Consider the following 18,975-nt stretch of genomic DNA (forward strand, 5'->3'; position numbering starts at 1 on the left):
CACGTCTTCAACCTCTGCAGCAATGCTAGCAGCACTCATGTGTCTATTTTTTAAAGCCAACCTCTGGATATGACGCCGAACACGTGGACTCAACTTCTTTGGTCGACCCTGGCGAAGCCTGTTCCGAGTGGAACCTGTCCTGGAAAACCGCTGTATGACCTTGGCCACCATGCTGTAGCTCAGTTTCAGGGTGTTAGCAATCTTCTTATAGCCCAGGCCATCTTTGTGGAGAGCAACAATTCTATTTCTCACATCCTCAGAGAGTTCTTTGCCATGAGGTGCCATGTTGAATATCCAGTGGCCAGTATGAGAGAATTGTACCCAAAACACCAAATTTAACAGCCCTGCTCCCCATTTACACCTGGGACCTTGACACATGACACCAGGGAGGGACAACGACGCATTTGGGCACAATTTGGACATGTTCACTGTGGGGTGTACTCACTTATGTTGCCAGCTATTTAGACATTAATGGCTGTGTGTTGAGTTATTTTCAGAAGACAGTAAATCTACACTGCTATACAAGCTGTACACTGACTACTCTAAGTTATATCCAAGTTTCATGTCTATAGTGTTGTCCCATGAAAAGATATAATGAAATATTTGCAGAAATGTGAGGGGTGTACTCACTTTTGTGATACACTGTATACACATACAGTAAGCTATGGTAATTTCAGGACTGATTTGGAATTGACACAATGAGCAAAAAAAGGACCTATAACTCAAATGTTGATCAGTTTTCAAAAATCTTTCACTGTTGCAGTGCCAGATCACAATGAATAATTCAGACTCACAATTGGACAAGTGCTGACTGATGGGTCTGGGTTTTTTTTTCCAGTTTGTAAACTTGTGCTATACTGTCATAGGTACACATTGTGAAGTAAAGGGGGGATAATACGTATATAAAGAATTTTAAATATTATGAGTGCATCAGAAAGACTCTCAGACTCTTGTGTAAGAAAAGACTATGACGGGAGGAATAGGTAAAAAGCGAACCACAACGGTGCAAAAGGTATTTTTTTTTAGTGTAGATGCCTTAAATCTGTAATATCTTTGCATTAAATCTGTCACAGGTACACATTGTGAGGTAAAAGGGGGATAATTGTGAGTAATAATGATGTATCTTGTTCTGTACATTATGTTCTATCATTATCAAACCGTCTTGTGCCTCATGACCGGCTAAAACTTTTTGCACCAGAACCCCAACACCCGCACCCTGGTCACAAGGACAGAATGTGGCTTATGTCTCTAATATTCCTAATAAATTGCTCTCATGTACATCTCATGTTCCAATCAGAAAATTGTCTGTATTTACTTTAGCCAATAAAATCATGCTTTGGGTATCTGTAATACATATATATCTCTGTTTCTTAATAAACTTTGGAAAAACTCTCGTCTCAGCAACCCTGTGTTGTCTTGATTCAGTGCTTTTCCCCTGGCCAGGAAAAAGGGGAACCGGAGGGCTGCCAAATCTTCATAGATCGAACCTGAGAAACTCTTTAACGGATTTTCTAACAATAATCTATAAAGAATTTAGAATATTTGAGTCCATCAGAAAGACTCTCAGGTAAGAAAAGACTATTTGATAAGATGAATAGGTGAAAAGTTAACCACAATGCTGCAAAAGGTATTTTTGCCTTAAATCTAGCTGTAATATTTTTCACTCAGGAAAGCTTTGACAACCACTGGTCTACAACAAACCCATCCAGAGGTTCCTAGGATAGGCTCATGGAGCATGATCTGGCACTCAGTATATGGAGCCTACATTACACTCTTGTTAATGTTTACTGCATAGAACACCTTACAGTTTATTACATATTACATATCTCATCTAATAATATTTACTGCAATGACACTTTTTAATAGTTTTTTGTTTTAACATAACATATGACATTTCTTATTCTTTTAATTACATAGTGTTGTACAGTAACAGTTGTGTACTTTAATACTTGAGTACTTTAATACTTTTTGCTTTAATGTATCTTGAGCTGCTGTAATAACTGACTTTTATTATGTGATTATTAAAGCTATCTATCTTTCTATCCATCCATCCATCCATCCATCCATCCATCTACCTAGCTTAGGAACACAAAAGGAAGCTGGAAGTGTTTTACAATGTAAAAAGCAAAACTGAAATGTGTACATGATTTATGCATACACACACACACACGGATGACGTGCATAGCTAGTTACAGAGTATATTAAAAAATATCCAAACAAGAAAATGTGCCACATATTTGACAGCATTTTTGGATCAACCTACTTGTGTGAATCTACGACGGCGTATTAGGGCCACTTTACAGAATAATATTTGTTAGTGTTTTGATTTTGAGAATAAAGTCGAAATAATTACAGGAATAAAGTCATATACGTTTCGATTTCAAGATTAATCTCATAATCATTTCGACTTTAAAGTCAAAATATTATGGCCATAGCAACCTCCTTGTGTTAAAATGAGGGATGTTCATGATTTGTTATGCTTTCATATCGGTTTCACAAATAAAGAAATCCCTAATTACCTGCACATCAGCATCAGTTTGTTATTAGTATAAGGACAAAGAAACGGCTTTGCAATAAACTGGGTTTATTTAGAGGAACTTGCGCCAACGGTGCGCTCGGCGTCTGCTTCGTCAGCAGTACTTAATCCGAGCCTAATGGACTTGTACGATAAACTAAATAAATGATTGGATTGACAGGTTTAGTCGACATGTCATGTGGATGGAGGTGTACAATACAAACAGCCAGCCAAAAATAATCGCAGGTTATTGGATAACCACAATAACACTCATTATAAGCTGCCCTCAGCGCTTGTGTGCCGATCCAGGTACTGAGACCCGTGCTTCTCTGAACTGACAAGCCTACGACGGCTGCTGACTCTTAGACCATATTTCGACTTTATTCTTATAATCATTTCAACTTTAATCTTGAAATAACTTCGACTTTCTCATACTATTTCTCATACATAATAAATTCTCATACTATTTCTCATACATAATAAATTCTCATACTATTTCAACTTTGAAATTAAAACTTAAGAATATTTTTTATAGTGGCCCTAACACGCCGTCGTAGTGAATAAGTCTTTTCACACATTTAAAATAATTAAGTCTAAATATTGGTCCACCCTTACTGATGAACACTTGGAAGGCTGCTTGAGAACTGGAAAGAGCATCTACTGTGCAGACTACTTAAACCTGACTGACACCATTCAGAGCAAATCATCAGAATAAGGTGAGTGTGATTTTTCAGTTGCTTGCCCTGTAAGCTGAATATCAATACAGTATAAGCAACTGAAGTGCATTTAAAAAAACTAAGTATGGGCACCCCTGCCCTAAATTAAACTTTGCAATAAGCAATATCTCCATTTGGGTTACATTCAAACATTTCCACCAGCAGAGTGAGCAATATTTATGCTATGACTAGCAACAAGCACCACAATTCCCAAAACTATTCTTCAGACAGAGAGGAGACAGAGAGTCCCGAGAGAAAGAAGGAAAGAATAACTCAAACCAAAAGACAACAAATTAGTTCATCCATCTTACCAGAAGTTTCATCATGTCCAAAACTGCAATCACTGCCTGCTTAAATTACCTCACACCCACGCTTTAGTGCTGCAGACTCCAGTTCATAACACAGTCCAACATTTCCAAACATGTCTGGTCATACAAGCAGGGGAGACGAGATTGTGCATCGAAAACTCTGAGAGCGTGTCCTATATGACCCCCGGACTTCCCTAATGCTTTTTGGGGCAGTACAGGAATGTGGTTGTGGTGCAGAAAGTAGGCTGTTCTGAGATCAGCTCAAAGCTGAATGGATACAGTGCCGCCTCTGTACCATGCAAGGTTGAACTGTTCTGGAGCACAGACACAGCACCGCTGATAGCTGATCTAATGACTGTAGGGTCGATGTGACACACAGTGCAGCTACTGTGTGTACGCCAGAGCAGGGCTGACCTGAGATCAGAAGGTTTCCGCTACAAGACGCTCCTTTATAATCACTTTAACCGTTAGAATATGGGGACCAACACATTTCCACTAATAAACAAGACAGACTGAAAGCCTCCTCGGCAGGGCTGGGCAATATGATACAAAATATATGAAGTAAAACCTGATTGGTCCAATCAGCCTGATGTCATTGGGTAACAAACACTATATTCTTTTTGAGTTGCACCTTATGTGGTCAAAAGTATATAGACACCTGAACATGCGCTTGTTGGACATTCCGTTCAAACAGAGTTGATACAAACTTTCATGGCAGCGTGTCAGTGAGATTTGTGCCTATTCAGTCTGATGATGGACAAGAATGCCTGGCTTGGGCATCCAGGTGGCACATTAGGATGTTCCACTAGTGCACCTCTGAGTCTGAATCTCAGCTCTGCTACCGGTTGGCAGAGCGCCCCCTAGCAGGCACAATTAGCAATGACTGCAGCAGACAAAATTGGCCCCTAGTCTGCCTGGTGGGAAAAGACCGGACCAATAAAAAACGATGGGTGGGGTCTTTGACGCTGTGTAAGGACCCTGGTTAGTAGCCCATGTGCATGCACAGAAGTGGAGGAATGTGGAGATCGGGGCATGTCTCTCCATGCATGAGACTTGCGAATCCACCAAAGTATGGGCAAATATGAAGGGGTTGCAGGGATCATGTGTCAGGCAAATATACCCTCCTCGGATGCAATCATGGCCCCCATAAGAGGAACACTAATTGGGGGGATAATGTGTAAAGAAAATAGTAAACAAAAGAAGAAGACCAACCAGCCAGCAAAGGTCATAATCGCACTAGTCTGAGAGAGAGTCCCCATCCGGCTTAATCCCGCCCCTATCTGAACAACAGGCCAATCGTTGTTCATGCAGCCGCTCAGCCGGCAGGCAGAGCCGAGACTCGATACGATGCATTCGAGATCTCAGCTCTGGTGAACAGGGTATGTTTTAACCGCTGCGCCACCTGAGCGGCATTTTTTTAAATTATATCCACATTAGTCACATGTTTTTTACATCCTATCTAAAAGTGCTGTTTGTACAGCCAAAAATCTGCAAATGTCCAGATGTTGAGACACAGACTCTTTGTATATCTTCAACACAAGTTCACAAGTTCCTCTCCACTGTCCAGATAAGTTACTGAAAATCCCTCCTTTGCCGTCAGGGTCAGCAAGAGCTAGGACCAAAAGGAAGATAAAACCAGATCCCACATGCCTGCTGCTTTACACTGACAACGCGCCTTTGACACGACTACACAGTCACAGAGTCTGGATCTGTACAATATACATGCAATGTCTTCCTCGAAGATGAAATATGTAATGATCTTGGCTGGCTAAGAGGCGCCAGGCTGCACTCCGTTCCAACTGGACATGAATCAACCTCACAATCTATTGCTGTGGTAATGGGTAAATCTACAAGCCAAATGCATCAGACTTGAGCCAAATAGGAACAAGAGCACAAACAATATTAGTTTAAATGACATCAGTTTGACTCATTCATCAGACACAGATGTAAGCAATTAGTCAAAAGTATGTGGACACCTAAACATAAGCTTGTTAGACATACATTCTCAAAAACAAACATGGGAATTAGGTAACCCTGTCAGTGAATGCCTTCAGCAAGATTTTGGATCTGTGTATCTGTGAGAATTTGTGCCTATACACAATAAACAAGACAGACTGAATGCCTCCTCAGCAGGGCTGGGCAGTATGATAAAAAATATATAAAGTAAAAGCAGATTGGTCCAATCAGCCTGATGTCATTGGGTAACAAACACTATATTCCTTTTGGGTTTCACCTTATATGGACAAAAGTATACGGACACCTTAGCATAAGCTTGTTGGACATCTTGTTCAAACAGAGTTGTCCACACCCTGGCAGTTAAAACTACCTCTGTTCTTTAGTAGCGTGTCAGTACTTCTAGGGTCTGGTGCCGATGTTTGTGAAGAGGAGTAAGCATAGACACTTTGATTGACCTGCAACTATGCAGCCCCACACACAGGTGGCTTTTTGTATTTTGCCATGTTTCTTGGCAGCTTATTGGTAGTTAAAGTTTTTTTAATATATCTATAATATACGTTTTTATATATTGTTTTATTATTGTAATTATTTTCTTTTTGTTCTGTTTTCTAAATCTGTAACTAAGCTTTGGCAATTACAAATGTCCACATTTGACATGCCAATAAAGCTACCTTTGAATTCTATGAATCACCAACTTGTACACTGTGTAAAGAAAGTTTGACTATCCCAAATTTAAAATAAATCAGAAAAGGTTGGGACAGTATGGAATCAAAAACTGACTTTTATTTCATTGCAGACAGTGTCAACCGAAGATAGTTGTCTGGTCAACATAATTTTATTTGTTAATATACATCAATTCCCACATTTCAGGCCTGCAACACATTTCAAACAAGTTGGGACGGTAAAGCATTTACCACTTTGTAATGTTAACATAAGGAACACTGCATTTTTATATTCACATTTTCTATATTGTCCCAGCTATTTCTGATTTTGAGTTAATGAAATATTTTAGCAATGATATGTATTAACACTTGTGAAGTCCATGCCACGAGGGGTAAGAGCGGTTTTGGCGGCACAAAGGGGATCTACACATTATTAAGCAGGTGGTTTTAATGTTATGGCTGATCAGTGTATTTGGTGCCCCGTGTGAGGATTCTTATAATGTTAAACTTATTAAAATAATAAATAGATGTTATTTAAATTTAAATAATAAGCATCATCATTAAATAATTCACAGTGATCTATTACGAATGCAGATGATGACATTAAACTATAACATCAATAAGGTTCTCAGGCTGTGTTCGCAAAGAGAAGACTGTAATCTGTGCTAGCCTACCACCGCTGTATCTCAGCTCTTCAATTGACAAGGGTCATGATAGTCTCAGCACTAGTGGTATTTTTTCTACAGGAGGAAATAGGTAGGAAAATGGGAAATCTTGCTATTGGTTTTTATGAGAACATGTGCACCAGAATAAGCCTGTTTACAGTCATGCATTAACCAATCAAAGATGATGCTGATGACACTGTAGTAATCTATGTCAGTGTTTTGTCAGCTTATATTCAGATTATTAGCTTTATGTTATAATTATAAACTTCACCCAGTTCACTTTTTTATGTTGTACTGTCACACTCTCTTACAGTGGCAAGTTTTAGGCATCATCTGTACTCTTTTAAGCTGCAGTGAGATTTATTACTGTTGTACCCTCTTTAATTAAATATATAAACAACATCCAAACTGGTGACTGGGCTGGCATTGACATATCGTTGAGACAATGGTGGTACACTATGTTCTAAGCGAAACTACATACTAATGAATAACAAGCGAATACAAAATCAAATGTTTACACTGCACAGCTTGGAGCTGGATGGTGATTTTCTCTAGGAAGTCCAGCCAAAAATATAATAAAATATGTACATATATATTTACCTTATTACAGACTCTTACGTTATAATGCAACTATTACATTTACATTTTTGGCATTTAGCAGACATGTTTATCCAAAGCAACTGACAGTACTGTGACAGTATATTGTCTAAGCAATTAATGGTTAAAGGCCTTACTCAAGGGCCGAACAGTGACAACCTGACACTAGTGGGGCTTGAAGCAGCAACCCTTTGATTACTAGTTCAGTACCTTAACCGCTAGCCTATAACTGCCCCATTATTGATGAAACACCATTTAGCCTTTAGGAAACCTAGAATAATATTCCTAATTATACTAATAAATAATATCTCAAACAGCTTAGAGCAAAGCAGCATAAGAGCAGCAGGTGGGTTAACAAAGTGCTGTCTACACTCAAAAGAAACTGGTGACCAACACAAATGGGCAATACATGTAAACGCAACATGACTTGGGATCTGATTAGCACACACTTTTAATAGCTAATAATGGATGAAAACACTCACTATGGTTGAGCTTGTGAGTACTTTTACAGTACGTAAAATTACTAACAGACTGATGGTAAAAGCAGGCACAAACACAAACACACACACACAGTAAATGTGTGTAGTACTTACGTTGCAGGTAGAAGACAGGTTAACAGTAGGACTGGATCCATCAGTACACTCTGCAGTGTCTGAACTGGTGCTCAACTGCCTGCTTCTCTCATACTCCTTAAGCTACGAAGAACAAGAGGTCAGAGAGAGCCGACCACACACACACAAACGGAAAATATAACACACAAACACAAGATATGACGCTACGTTTACACAAAAACACACATACATTCACAAATACGCTACACCACATTATTCTAATATTTGACTGTCAAGTTGAACAGCATGTAAGAACATTATAGACAGAAGTGTAAATACAGTACAAGGGATGCACTGCCATTATTTTATTTCTTTCTGATACTGATCCCTGGTGTTTATGTATTAGGTCATCTGTGCTCGGTTGGCACAGCGGCCTAATGCGCCAGCACACCTCTGCATAGTGTTGCAAGGTAACCTACTAGGTAATAAAATATAATTTACCAACCATTCATTGAATCAGGAAAATTGCACACCAGACAATTCCAATTACAAAAATAATAATAATAATAATAACATGGTATCTATGTCCCCCTTCTATCTATGCCAATACAGATTCTGCACTTACTAGTGCATTACTAGTACAGTAAACAGTAAAAGTCTCTATCCTACATATGTAACTGTCCACAGAGGGAGAGCGTTTATTCAGTGTTCAGAAAGCACAGACCAAATCTAGAGTAGAGAAAGAGAAAGACCTGTTTTACATCCAACAATAGATATCAAATGAAACAAATCGTTCAGGGAAATGGAAACAACGCTGGCCATTTAGAGAGATAAAAGACAATTGCCGGAATTCTAGTATTCTAGTTCCAAATTCCACAGTTTTTAGTTTACTCTGTTACACATTTACATGTGGTTCATATGAGAAAAAGGTAAGGACAATGTTTTTTATAAGTGGTATAATAATAATAATAATTACTATTATTATTATCATCATCATTGCTGTTGTTGTTATTACTATTACAAGTATTATTGTTATTATTATTATTATTATTATTATAGTGTTATTGATATTGCCATTGTTATTTTTATTATTATTGTTCTTTGTATTAATATTATATTTATTATTAAAATATTATTGATATTACTAATATTATTATTTTTTTATATTTTGTTTATGCATTTTCTCCCCTTTTTCTCCTTTTTAGCGCATCCAATTGACCGATTGCGTCATGCTTCCTCTCCACCAATGCCGATCCCTGCTCTGATTGAGGAGAAAGAAGCTAGCCCACGCCCCCTTCGACACGTGGGCAGCACGCCGTATGCATCTTGTCACCCACACTTTGACGAGTGCAATGCAGCTCAGCACTGTGTACGGAGAGACATATCCCGACAGCATTTTTTTCTCATCTCTGTGTAGGTGCTATCAATCAGCCAGTAGAGGTCGTAATCGCACTAGTTACGAGAGAGACTCTATCCGGCTTAATCCCACCCATATCTGTCGGCAGGCAGAGCCGAGACTCGATACGATGTATTCGAGATCCCAGCTCTGGTTCCAGCGTGTGTTTTTACAGCTGCGCCACCTGAGCGCCTGTTCTATTTTTTGTTTATAGTCTTATTATTATTATTGATATTACTAATATTATTGTTGTTATTATTATTAATGTTCTTATTTTTACTATTATTATTACCATCATTATTGTAGTTATTAACAAATGGTATGAGCAGATTAAAGCATTACAGAATGTAAACCTGAGAACTAATCCTGTGCTTTATATCACACCACCACATTGTTAATGATTTCCCTGTAACAGCACACCCGTTGCCCCCGCAGTGCTACCGGCCCTACAGAATTTTGCTGCAATGTTCCAAGGGTGGCACTGTGGCACAGCTGGTAGTTTGAGGGCTGTCAGTTTGAGCAACATGCAATGTCAAAAGAAAATCTCTCTTCTCAACTCAAATTACTGTTTGTAAGATGTTTCACAAGTTCTGTCCATGTCTGCATGGAATTCTTCCAAGGATCCAAGTTTCCTTCCAGCAAAATCGACTGGATTGGTTGCTCCACACTGTCTTAAGTAAATGAGTCAATAAATGTGTGTGAGTGTGTGTCGTCCTATAATAGAATGGCACCCTGTCCTGGCTGCACATTTTTGCATTTTCCCCTTTATTCTCCAGACTAATCAGGTCCAATTTTCTGAATGTGACTCCCTCATCTGCTGCAGACCCCCACCTGACCGAAGGGAACCGCAGACTATCACGCACACCCTCTGTAATGCTCAGTCGTCAGGCACTTAGTTTGACCTGAAGAGTGGCAGTATTGAATAAAGAGTTATAAATTGCTATCAGTGAATCAACCACGTCCTGCGCAGGTACCTCAACCAGCCACCAGAGGCCGCAATTGCAGTGTAAATGAAGACCCCATTCAACTACCATCCTTCAGACACAGCCAACTGTGCCAGACATCAGAAAGTGAGATTATTGTAGTAATTAAATGTATTTTTCTATTTTATTCATGCACTTTCTTTTTCTCCCAATTTTAGCCTAGCCAATTAATCTTTTGCTACTGGGGTACCCAAGCGGATCCAAAGAGGGTATATTTGGCTGACACACGATCTCTCCGAACCCCTTTCTTATTCGCCCATAGTTCAATGGATTTGCACGTGAGGCCAGTCTTGCACATGAAGAGTCACGCACTGATCTCTGTGTTCCTCCACCTCTATAGATGGGGCGTCAGGCTACTTACCAGGGTCTTTACACAGATTCAAAGACCCCACCCCCTTTTTAGTCCGGTCTTTTTCCACCGAACAGACTAGTGGCCAATTTTGCCTGCTGCAGGCACTGCACTGTGCCGACCGGTAGCGGAGCTGAGATTCGAACTTAGAGACTTCAGAATCCCAGTGCTGGAGTGCTAGCGAAATATCGTGCTGTGCCACCTGAGCGCAATACGTGGCTGACTATGATTATGGATTATAAAGGAGCCAATATTATGAACAAAACACCACTGGATAGTTTTCCTACATGAGCAAACAGCTAAGCACAATAGTGACCGGTACAGGAGGCTCCCTCTGCAGTAAGTGGGTGTGTAGATGCTGTAGTAATGGTTAGACCGGGTGAGTAAAGGTTAGTAAATATGAGCCGAGCTGATGACAAGGCATCGATGTTGGGGTCTGCCTTTACCCGAGCCAGCGCCTCCTCTACGGTGATCATTTTTTCTTTCACCATCATCATCAGCTGGATGCGCTCTTCATCGCTCATAGTGATTTCACTGGCCACGTAGCCGATGTCCTCTCCTGGTAGGGTCAAGGTAAGAGGTTAGAACATCAGTATCAATAAAAAGAGGCATAAATACAGTAAATGACAAGGATGGACAATAAGAACCTTTAGTTTACTTATTTATGTAGATGTTTTACACCCTGCTTACACAATGGTTATATTCATGGCAGTAAGGGTAGGTAATTTTTTATCAGTCTATAGTCCTCGTTATGTGTTGTTTTAATATGTTGACAGTTAAAGGAACACAAATCCAATTTTTAGACGAAGCTCTATAATCACTAGTGCTATTATTAGAACACGTGGTCCCTGTGAGCGACCAGGTGCCCGCCGGCATCGTGTTGGTGACCACTGCTATAGATTGTATTTAGGGCATTCAGTCAGTATACACTGATCAGCCATAACATTAAAACCACCTCCGTGTTTCTACACTCACTGTCCATTTTATCAGCTTCACTTAACTGCTTTCACCCTGTTCTTCAATAGTCAGGACCCCCACAGGACCACCACAGAGCAGGTATTATTTAGGTGGCGGATCATTCTCAGCACTGCAGTGACACTGACATGGTGGTGGTGTGTTAGTGCGTGTTGTGCTGGTATGAGTGGATCACACACAGCAGCGCTGCTGGAGTTTTAAAATACCGTGTCCACTCACTGTCCACTCTATTACACACTCCTACCTAGTTGGTCCACCTTGTAGACGTAAAGTCAGAGATGATCGCTCATCTATTGCTGCTGTTTTCTACACCTTCATTAGTGGTCACAGGACGCTGCCTACGGGGTGCTCTTGGCTGGATATTTTTGGTTGTTGGACTATTCTCAGTCCAGCAGTGACAGTGAGGTTTTTAAAAGCTCCATCAGCGCTGCTGTGTCTGATCCACTCATACCAGCACAACACACACTAACACACCACCACCATGTCAGTGTCACTGGAGTGCTGAGAATGACCCCCCACCTAAATAATACCTACTATGTAGTGGTCCTGTGGGGGTCCTGACCATTGAAGAAAAGGGTGAAAGGGGGCTAACAAAGCATGCAGAGAAACAGATGGACTACAGTCAGTAATTGTAGAACTACAAAGTGCTTCTATATGGTAAGTGAAGCCAATAAGATGGACAATGTATGTAGAAACAAGGAGGTGGTTTTAATGTTATGGCTGATTGGTGTATGTTTGATAGAAATAGGTATTTAAAAAGTACCTTTAGAGCTCTGCCGCGTGAGACCTTTCTGTGACTTTTTGAAGTTCTGCCAGAATGGTTTGTTCTTCTTTTTGTTGTCCCATTTACCTGGATAAAGAAAAAAAAACACTCAGGTCAGTCCAATAAGTGTACACACAAAAGCATGGGGTCAGTTCATCTGTACTTTTGGTTTGGGCCTATGTTCAGAATGTCGGGTCAAAACATTGATCTGGTCAGCATATCAGACTAAGCAAAATTTTTAGCCTGGATGCTCTTCCTGACACAACCGTCCTATTTTTATCAGGGCTTGGGACCGGCACTGAGAGCGCTCTGACAAGTGCACCTCCCAATACCTGGGCTGTTTCTTATACCAGGGTAAAAATAAGGAAAAGTTGTGTATAAATGACCACTACAGAGTAGGTATTATTTGGGTGGTGGATCATTCCCAGCACTGGAGTGACACTGACATGGTGGTGGTGTGTTAGTGTGTGTTGTGCTGGTTTGAGTGGATAAGACATAAGACACAGCAGCGTTGATGAAGTTTTTAAACACCTCTCTGTCACTGCTGGACTGAGAATAGTCCACCAACCAAAAACATCCAGCCAACAGTGCCCCGTGGGCAGCGTCCTTTGACCACTGATGAAGGTCTAGAAGATGACCAACTCAAACAGCAGCAATAGATGAGCGATCGTCTCTGACTTTACATCTACAAGGTGGACCAACTAGGTAGGAGTGTCTATTATTAGTGGACAGTGAGTGGACACAGTATTTAAAAACTCCAGCAGCGCTGCTGTGTTTGATCCACTCATACCAGCACAACACACACTAACACGCCACCACCATGGCATTGTCACTGCAGTGCTGAGAATGATCCACCACCCAAATAATACCTGCTCTGTGATGGTCCTGTGGGGGGCTTGATCATTGAAGAACAGGGTGAAAGCAGGCTAAAAAGTAATTGTAGAACTACAAAGTGCTTCTATATGGTAAGTGGAGCTGATAAAATGGACAGTGAGTGTAAAAACAAGGAGGTGGTTTTAATGTTATGGCTGATCGGTGTATTCATTTAAACAACTAGGGAAAAAGAAACATCTGCAGTCAATCCGGCTTCCAAAACTCACAAAAAGAAACCATGTTCTGCCAATATGAGATGACAAAACATGGTGATACCCACAGCTTGCAGCTGTTATTGTTTATTCCACCAAATGGGCTGACAGAAGAAAAATTACTTGTGATTTTTTGTTTTCCACAGCTCACTCTCCATTCAGGAACATTTTGTTGTTTACAGGCTTTCTAAAGGGCAAAGTGTGTGCCTTAGCAGACGCTTTTATCCAAAGTGACTTACAGTACTCTGACAGTATACTGTCTAAGCAATTGAGAGTTAAGGGCCTTGCTCAAGGGCCTAACATCGGCAACCTGGCAGTAATGGGGCTTGAACCAGTGACCTTTTAATTACTAATCCAGTACCTTAACCACTAGGCTGCCCGACTTCATGCCTCCTATGCCTTTTCCTAAGAAGGAAAATATTTAGAGCGTTGCTTAGCCTTAATACCAAATGTACCATTTTGGTGGATTACAATTTTCTTATTTTTCCCAGTCCAGTCATATCCAATTACCCAGACGCCTAATCTGACCAAGGAGGGCTGTCCCTAACACACGCCCCCTCCAACACTTGTGCAGTTCGCCAACTGCTTTACTTTCATCTGCACAATGCAGGTTCACACAGGGATCAGTATCTCCATTATTCCCTATCTCTGTGTAGTCACAATTAACCAGCCAGCAGAGGCAACAACTGCAGCAGCAATGAAATATTTCAGCCCGCCTTTCCTCAGACATAGCCAATCATGTCCGTGTAGTCCAGAGACGTCCAAACTACAGCCCGTTCCCATTTTTAAAATGACTTTTAGTAATCAAATTAAAGTTGGCCCACTATTAAACAAAAACAGCTTAAACTGTTTGAACTCTGGGTGTCGCTATAGCATAAAACATCTAAAACGCTCCCTGTCTTCTTTCATCCAACTCAAAACATTAACATTACACCTACATTAATGTACATTAATGAGTTTTTGGAGGGAAGTGAGTATGTCTAATTTAAAAAAGTATAAATAACTTCCAATTATAAACTGGTGAGTGAAATTGACCAAATCTAAGTCTACACAACACTGTCAAAAACAAATAGTCACTCCAATAAAAAGGAAGTGTAAGTGTTAGTACAGATTGTAATCAGTTAGGTCTATTATATTTTTATTTGTTATTATTACAAAAGAGTCTGTGGCCCATGTTTGCATATTTTTTACTCCCTCTTGACCCCAAAAAGAAAATTCTGGACACCCCTGGTGTAGTCAGTCATGCCCCCTGGTGTAGTCAGTCATGACTTAACTGTACCTAGTTCAAACCAGGACCCATTATTTTAAAAGGCTCATAAACACCACTAAACACTATGTATGAAAGGTTTAATAAAACCCACCTGAGCCGTCCTCAGAGTTGGATTTGTGTAGAGGGATCCTGAAAAAAATAAAATAAAAAAATAAATGCAGGCTTGAAAAAGTCATGAACATGAGACAAGATGGCTATAATAAAAAGTGATACTTTTTAGAATGTATTACTTTGACAAAACAGTGTAATTTTGCTACAATACCCAGCATGCAACTTTCAAATATGAATGCCTTAATTAACTGTCCACTACAGCATTACAGAAGTTTAAATAATTTAGCAGTTCTATGGTAACCTATTAAAAGCAAAGTGGCCCAAACTGTAATAATTGAAGTTCTGCTTACTAAATTATTGTATTAAATAAATATTTAATAAATACACATTTGAGTAAAATCCCCACTTTTTTTCTTTCCAATCTAGTCAGTTGCAGCAACAACAACAACAAAAAAAATTCCCTTTACCAATTGTGACTGTGAACATCCCTAGCCAGTTGATAGAAGATCTGAGATTCGGGTTTGCTAGTCCTTTTGTTAAAGGACTAGCACATTTTAGCAAGATTGCCTATAAATAAATAAAGTAAAATTTATTAAAATTGTAATGAAATTTTTGGTTAAAATGATTTACAATTTTTATCTTTCAATAAAATGCTGAAAGTGTTCCGTATCAAAAAAAATAAAAATACTGAAAATGTGTTACTATACCTGAAATAATTTATTTATAGGCAAAAGTGCTAAAATGTGCTACAGTGTTTAATGGATTTATTTAGACCATAAGAGATTAAAAAAAAAAAAAAACAATAATAAAATTTTAGGTTAAAAGTGGAGAAAACAAAAACAAATTTCTGTTTAAAAACAGTGCTGAAAGTGTTTCGTTTCAAAATTAAATAAAAAATACTATAAATGTGTTACTGTACCTGACATAGTTCATTTCTAGGCAAAAGTGCTAAAATATGCTACAGTTTTTAGTTCTTAGTGCACTTACTTTTAACAAAAAAATAATTAAAAAAAAATTACATTTTAGGTTAAAAGTGGAGAAAATACTAAAAAAAAATATGTTTCAAAAAATGCTCATCGCACTTACCTTTAGCCAATAAATAAATAAGAAAAGATTTAATGAAATTTTAGGTTAAACGTGGATAAAAAAAACCAAAGTTTTATGTTTCAAAAAATTACTGAAAATGTGTTAATATACCTATTTATCGACAAAGGTGCTAAAATGCAAGTGCTAAAGTGTGTTTATTTAGACCATAAGAAATAAAAAAATTCAATGCTCAGTGCACTTACATTTTACAAAAAAACACATGTTGATGGGTTGCCTAAAATATGGGGGGTGCATTTCTTTATTACACCCTCAACCAAGTGTTCCATGCCACGACAAAGCTCAAACCTACTAACCTACCTAGCTTTCTAACCATGACCATTAATTACGTTTCTCTCCAAAATGTTCCAGAGTGATGCTGAAGTTACACTGTGCACCATAAGGGGGAAGCACAGCCCCACTCAGACCTCACATGGCAGGCTCCTGAGGTTCACAAGGCACCAACATGACTGTGAGGAGGAGTGTAAGATGACAGGACAGACTGTCTATTTACATTCAGATGCTTAATCTCAGGGACATGGTGACCATGAAAAATAATAACAAAGCTCACGCTGCTCAAAACACGTTCAGACAGACACTAGCTGGCATTTAGGCAAACGTTCATGACTGGTATGCATGCCACATGGCCTTAAATCCTGTTAGATTTATAAACATCAGACTCGTTTAATCTATGTTGAACATTAGCAATCTTTACTGTCTCTTCTCTAACAGGCACTAACCACATCTATTTGTGCCATTCCATTGCTGGCATTTTTGTCCGCTGGGAGGAATGCACCACATCAAAGCCTTTTTGGGCATTAAATGTATAAAACTGAAATGCTCATAACATTCATTACTGGAATGCCAAACAGGATGGAAAAACAGCAGAGCATCCATCTGTCCAGTTTAGTGGGGATGGACAGTTTTTTCATCTGCCTTTAAATTCTAGGTAATTACAAATTTTTAATAACTGTTCATGCTGTCAAAATGCCAAAACAAAAACAAAAAAACAACAGCTCTACAACAGGAAGATTCGGCCATTTCTCTCCATGGAAGCTACTTAGATCCTTGTCCAATCACTTGTAATCTCACGGTTGGACTACTGCAACTCCCTTCTCTGTACCACACAACCTCCGAGCCACTAGTCTCGCTCGACTTGATCCTCCACCCAGGACTCAAGGAAGACAAGCATCAAGGCTCTGTACTTAAACCCAAGTGGTGGAACGAACTTCCTCTGTCTGTCCGAACATCTGAGTCTCTCGCTGTCTTCAAAAGACGATTAAAAACCCACCTCTTAACTAAGCACTTAAGCTGACTTGTACTTACTTTTAGCAGATTTGTATTCTTGGACTGTTGTTTACTTAAACTACAGTAAGGTAGTGTCTACTATGGTAGCACCTCTGTAAGTCGCTCTGGATAAGAGTGTCTGCTAAATGCCGAAAATGTAAATGAGTGCTCAGCTCACCAACCTTTTATTTTGAAGAGCAGGAAAGATACGATTCATGCTTTTTGGAGAAAATTCATTAATATGCAATATCCTATTTAATTTGGTTGCATCACAATTACATCAATTAAGGTTTTTATTTTCTGTGCTGTAGACACGATCCTGACTAGCCACTGCCATGCCTTCCTGTTTGGGGTCTGATGTCCTCCTTATTAGAGTTATGGAAGAGGCCACCTTAACAAACAGACAGATGTTATGATTTTAAAGTAATGTTGGGGAAAGTAGACACATATCCAAATGTATGAGGACACCACTCCATATTATTGGGTTGAGGTGTTTCCGCCACATTCATGGCTTACAGGTTTATAAAATCAACTATGTACAATAAAGTCAATGCTTCCTGAACCCATGTGCACAAAGCCTCCTCCATAAAGACATGTTTAGCCCACAATTCGAACTGAATTAAAAATTCCATTAGGGGCTAGGCCATCAGGTCCAACATTAGCATCAAGCCTCACAAATGCCCTTTTAATTTAATGGGCATAAATTCTTACAGAAATACTCTTAAATTTTCTGGAAAGTCCTTTCAGAAGATCAGAGACTTTTATAACCAAACTCCATCCTTGAATGGTTTAATGATATTATGCACTGTAGATGGGGAAATATGCAAATCCCATCCAATCTTTCTTTTTCAATGTTTTTTCACACATTTGTTGATAAACTGGAGATCATCTGATCATCTTTGCTCATCAAAGACTCAGCCTTTCCTGGATGCTGCTTTTGTACAAAACTATGATTACAATCACCTGTTGACATCACCTGCTCTCAGAATCTCATCATAATTTAGTTTTTCACCTCATTACTAGCCCTAAATTGCCCCCGTCCCAATTTTTTTTGGAATGTGTTGCAGGCCTGAAATGCCTGTTTGGAATGGATGTTTATTAATAAATGAAATGAAGTCGAGCAGACAAAACTAAAATATCTTAGGTTCATCCTTTCAGCAATCAAATAAGTCACAGTAAATGTAAGAAACTCTGCATTTTTATTTTATTAGCATTTTCCATACTGTCCCAACTTTTTCTGATTTGGGGTTGTATATTGTAAGCACATAAACCACATTAGAGTTACAATATTAATAAGGAAGACAGAGTAAATTCCATAGAGGTTACTAAATGTACAAAAGACATCTGGACAACATGTGGTTGAGAACATTTGCTTCACGAAACCACTGGAAGTTCTTGTGGGTGTTAAACTATAAAGAACTTTCTCAAGTCAATTTCAAATTGTTTTACTGTTCATTAATACAAGACTCTTAACAAAATACATTGATATACACTATATGGCCAGAAGTATTTGGACACCTGACCATGAGCTTGTTGGACATCCCATCCCATTCCATTCCATTAATAAATTGTTATAGTACAGTGACCTCTAAGTGATCTTTTTAGCTATAATAGCAGACACTCTTTTAAGGAGGCCTTTCAAGCGACTGATGTATGTTTGTGGGAATTTGTGCCCATTAAGTCAAAAGAGTGTTGGTTAAGATGTTCCAGTTCATTCCAAAGCTGTTCAGTGGGGCTGAGATAAGGGCTTTGATGCTGGAAGA

The 18,975-nt window shown here is 39.2% G+C and overlaps 1 protein-coding gene across 1 annotated transcript in view; it reads right to left on the minus strand.

The window, feature by feature from the left end:
* The window catches only part of sash1a (SAM and SH3 domain containing 1a), a 515,589-nt gene that overhangs the window by 39,597 nt on the left and 457,017 nt on the right, over window positions 1–18,975 (minus strand). Inside the window, exons 5-8 of the mRNA XM_063001943.1 lie at window positions 14,883–14,920; window positions 12,437–12,523; window positions 11,145–11,257; window positions 8,013–8,114 (exon numbers count right to left, since the gene is read on the minus strand). Of these exons, the coding sequence (XP_062858013.1) occupies window positions 8,013–8,114; window positions 11,145–11,257; window positions 12,437–12,523; window positions 14,883–14,920 (340 nt within the window). The remainder of the gene's footprint in view (window positions 1–8,012; window positions 8,115–11,144; window positions 11,258–12,436; window positions 12,524–14,882; window positions 14,921–18,975) is intronic.

The sequence above is a fragment of the Trichomycterus rosablanca genome, chromosome 9 (genome assembly GCF_030014385.1).
Source record: "Trichomycterus rosablanca isolate fTriRos1 chromosome 9, fTriRos1.hap1, whole genome shotgun sequence".
Classification (NCBI taxonomy): domain Eukaryota; kingdom Metazoa; phylum Chordata; class Actinopteri; order Siluriformes; family Trichomycteridae; genus Trichomycterus; species Trichomycterus rosablanca.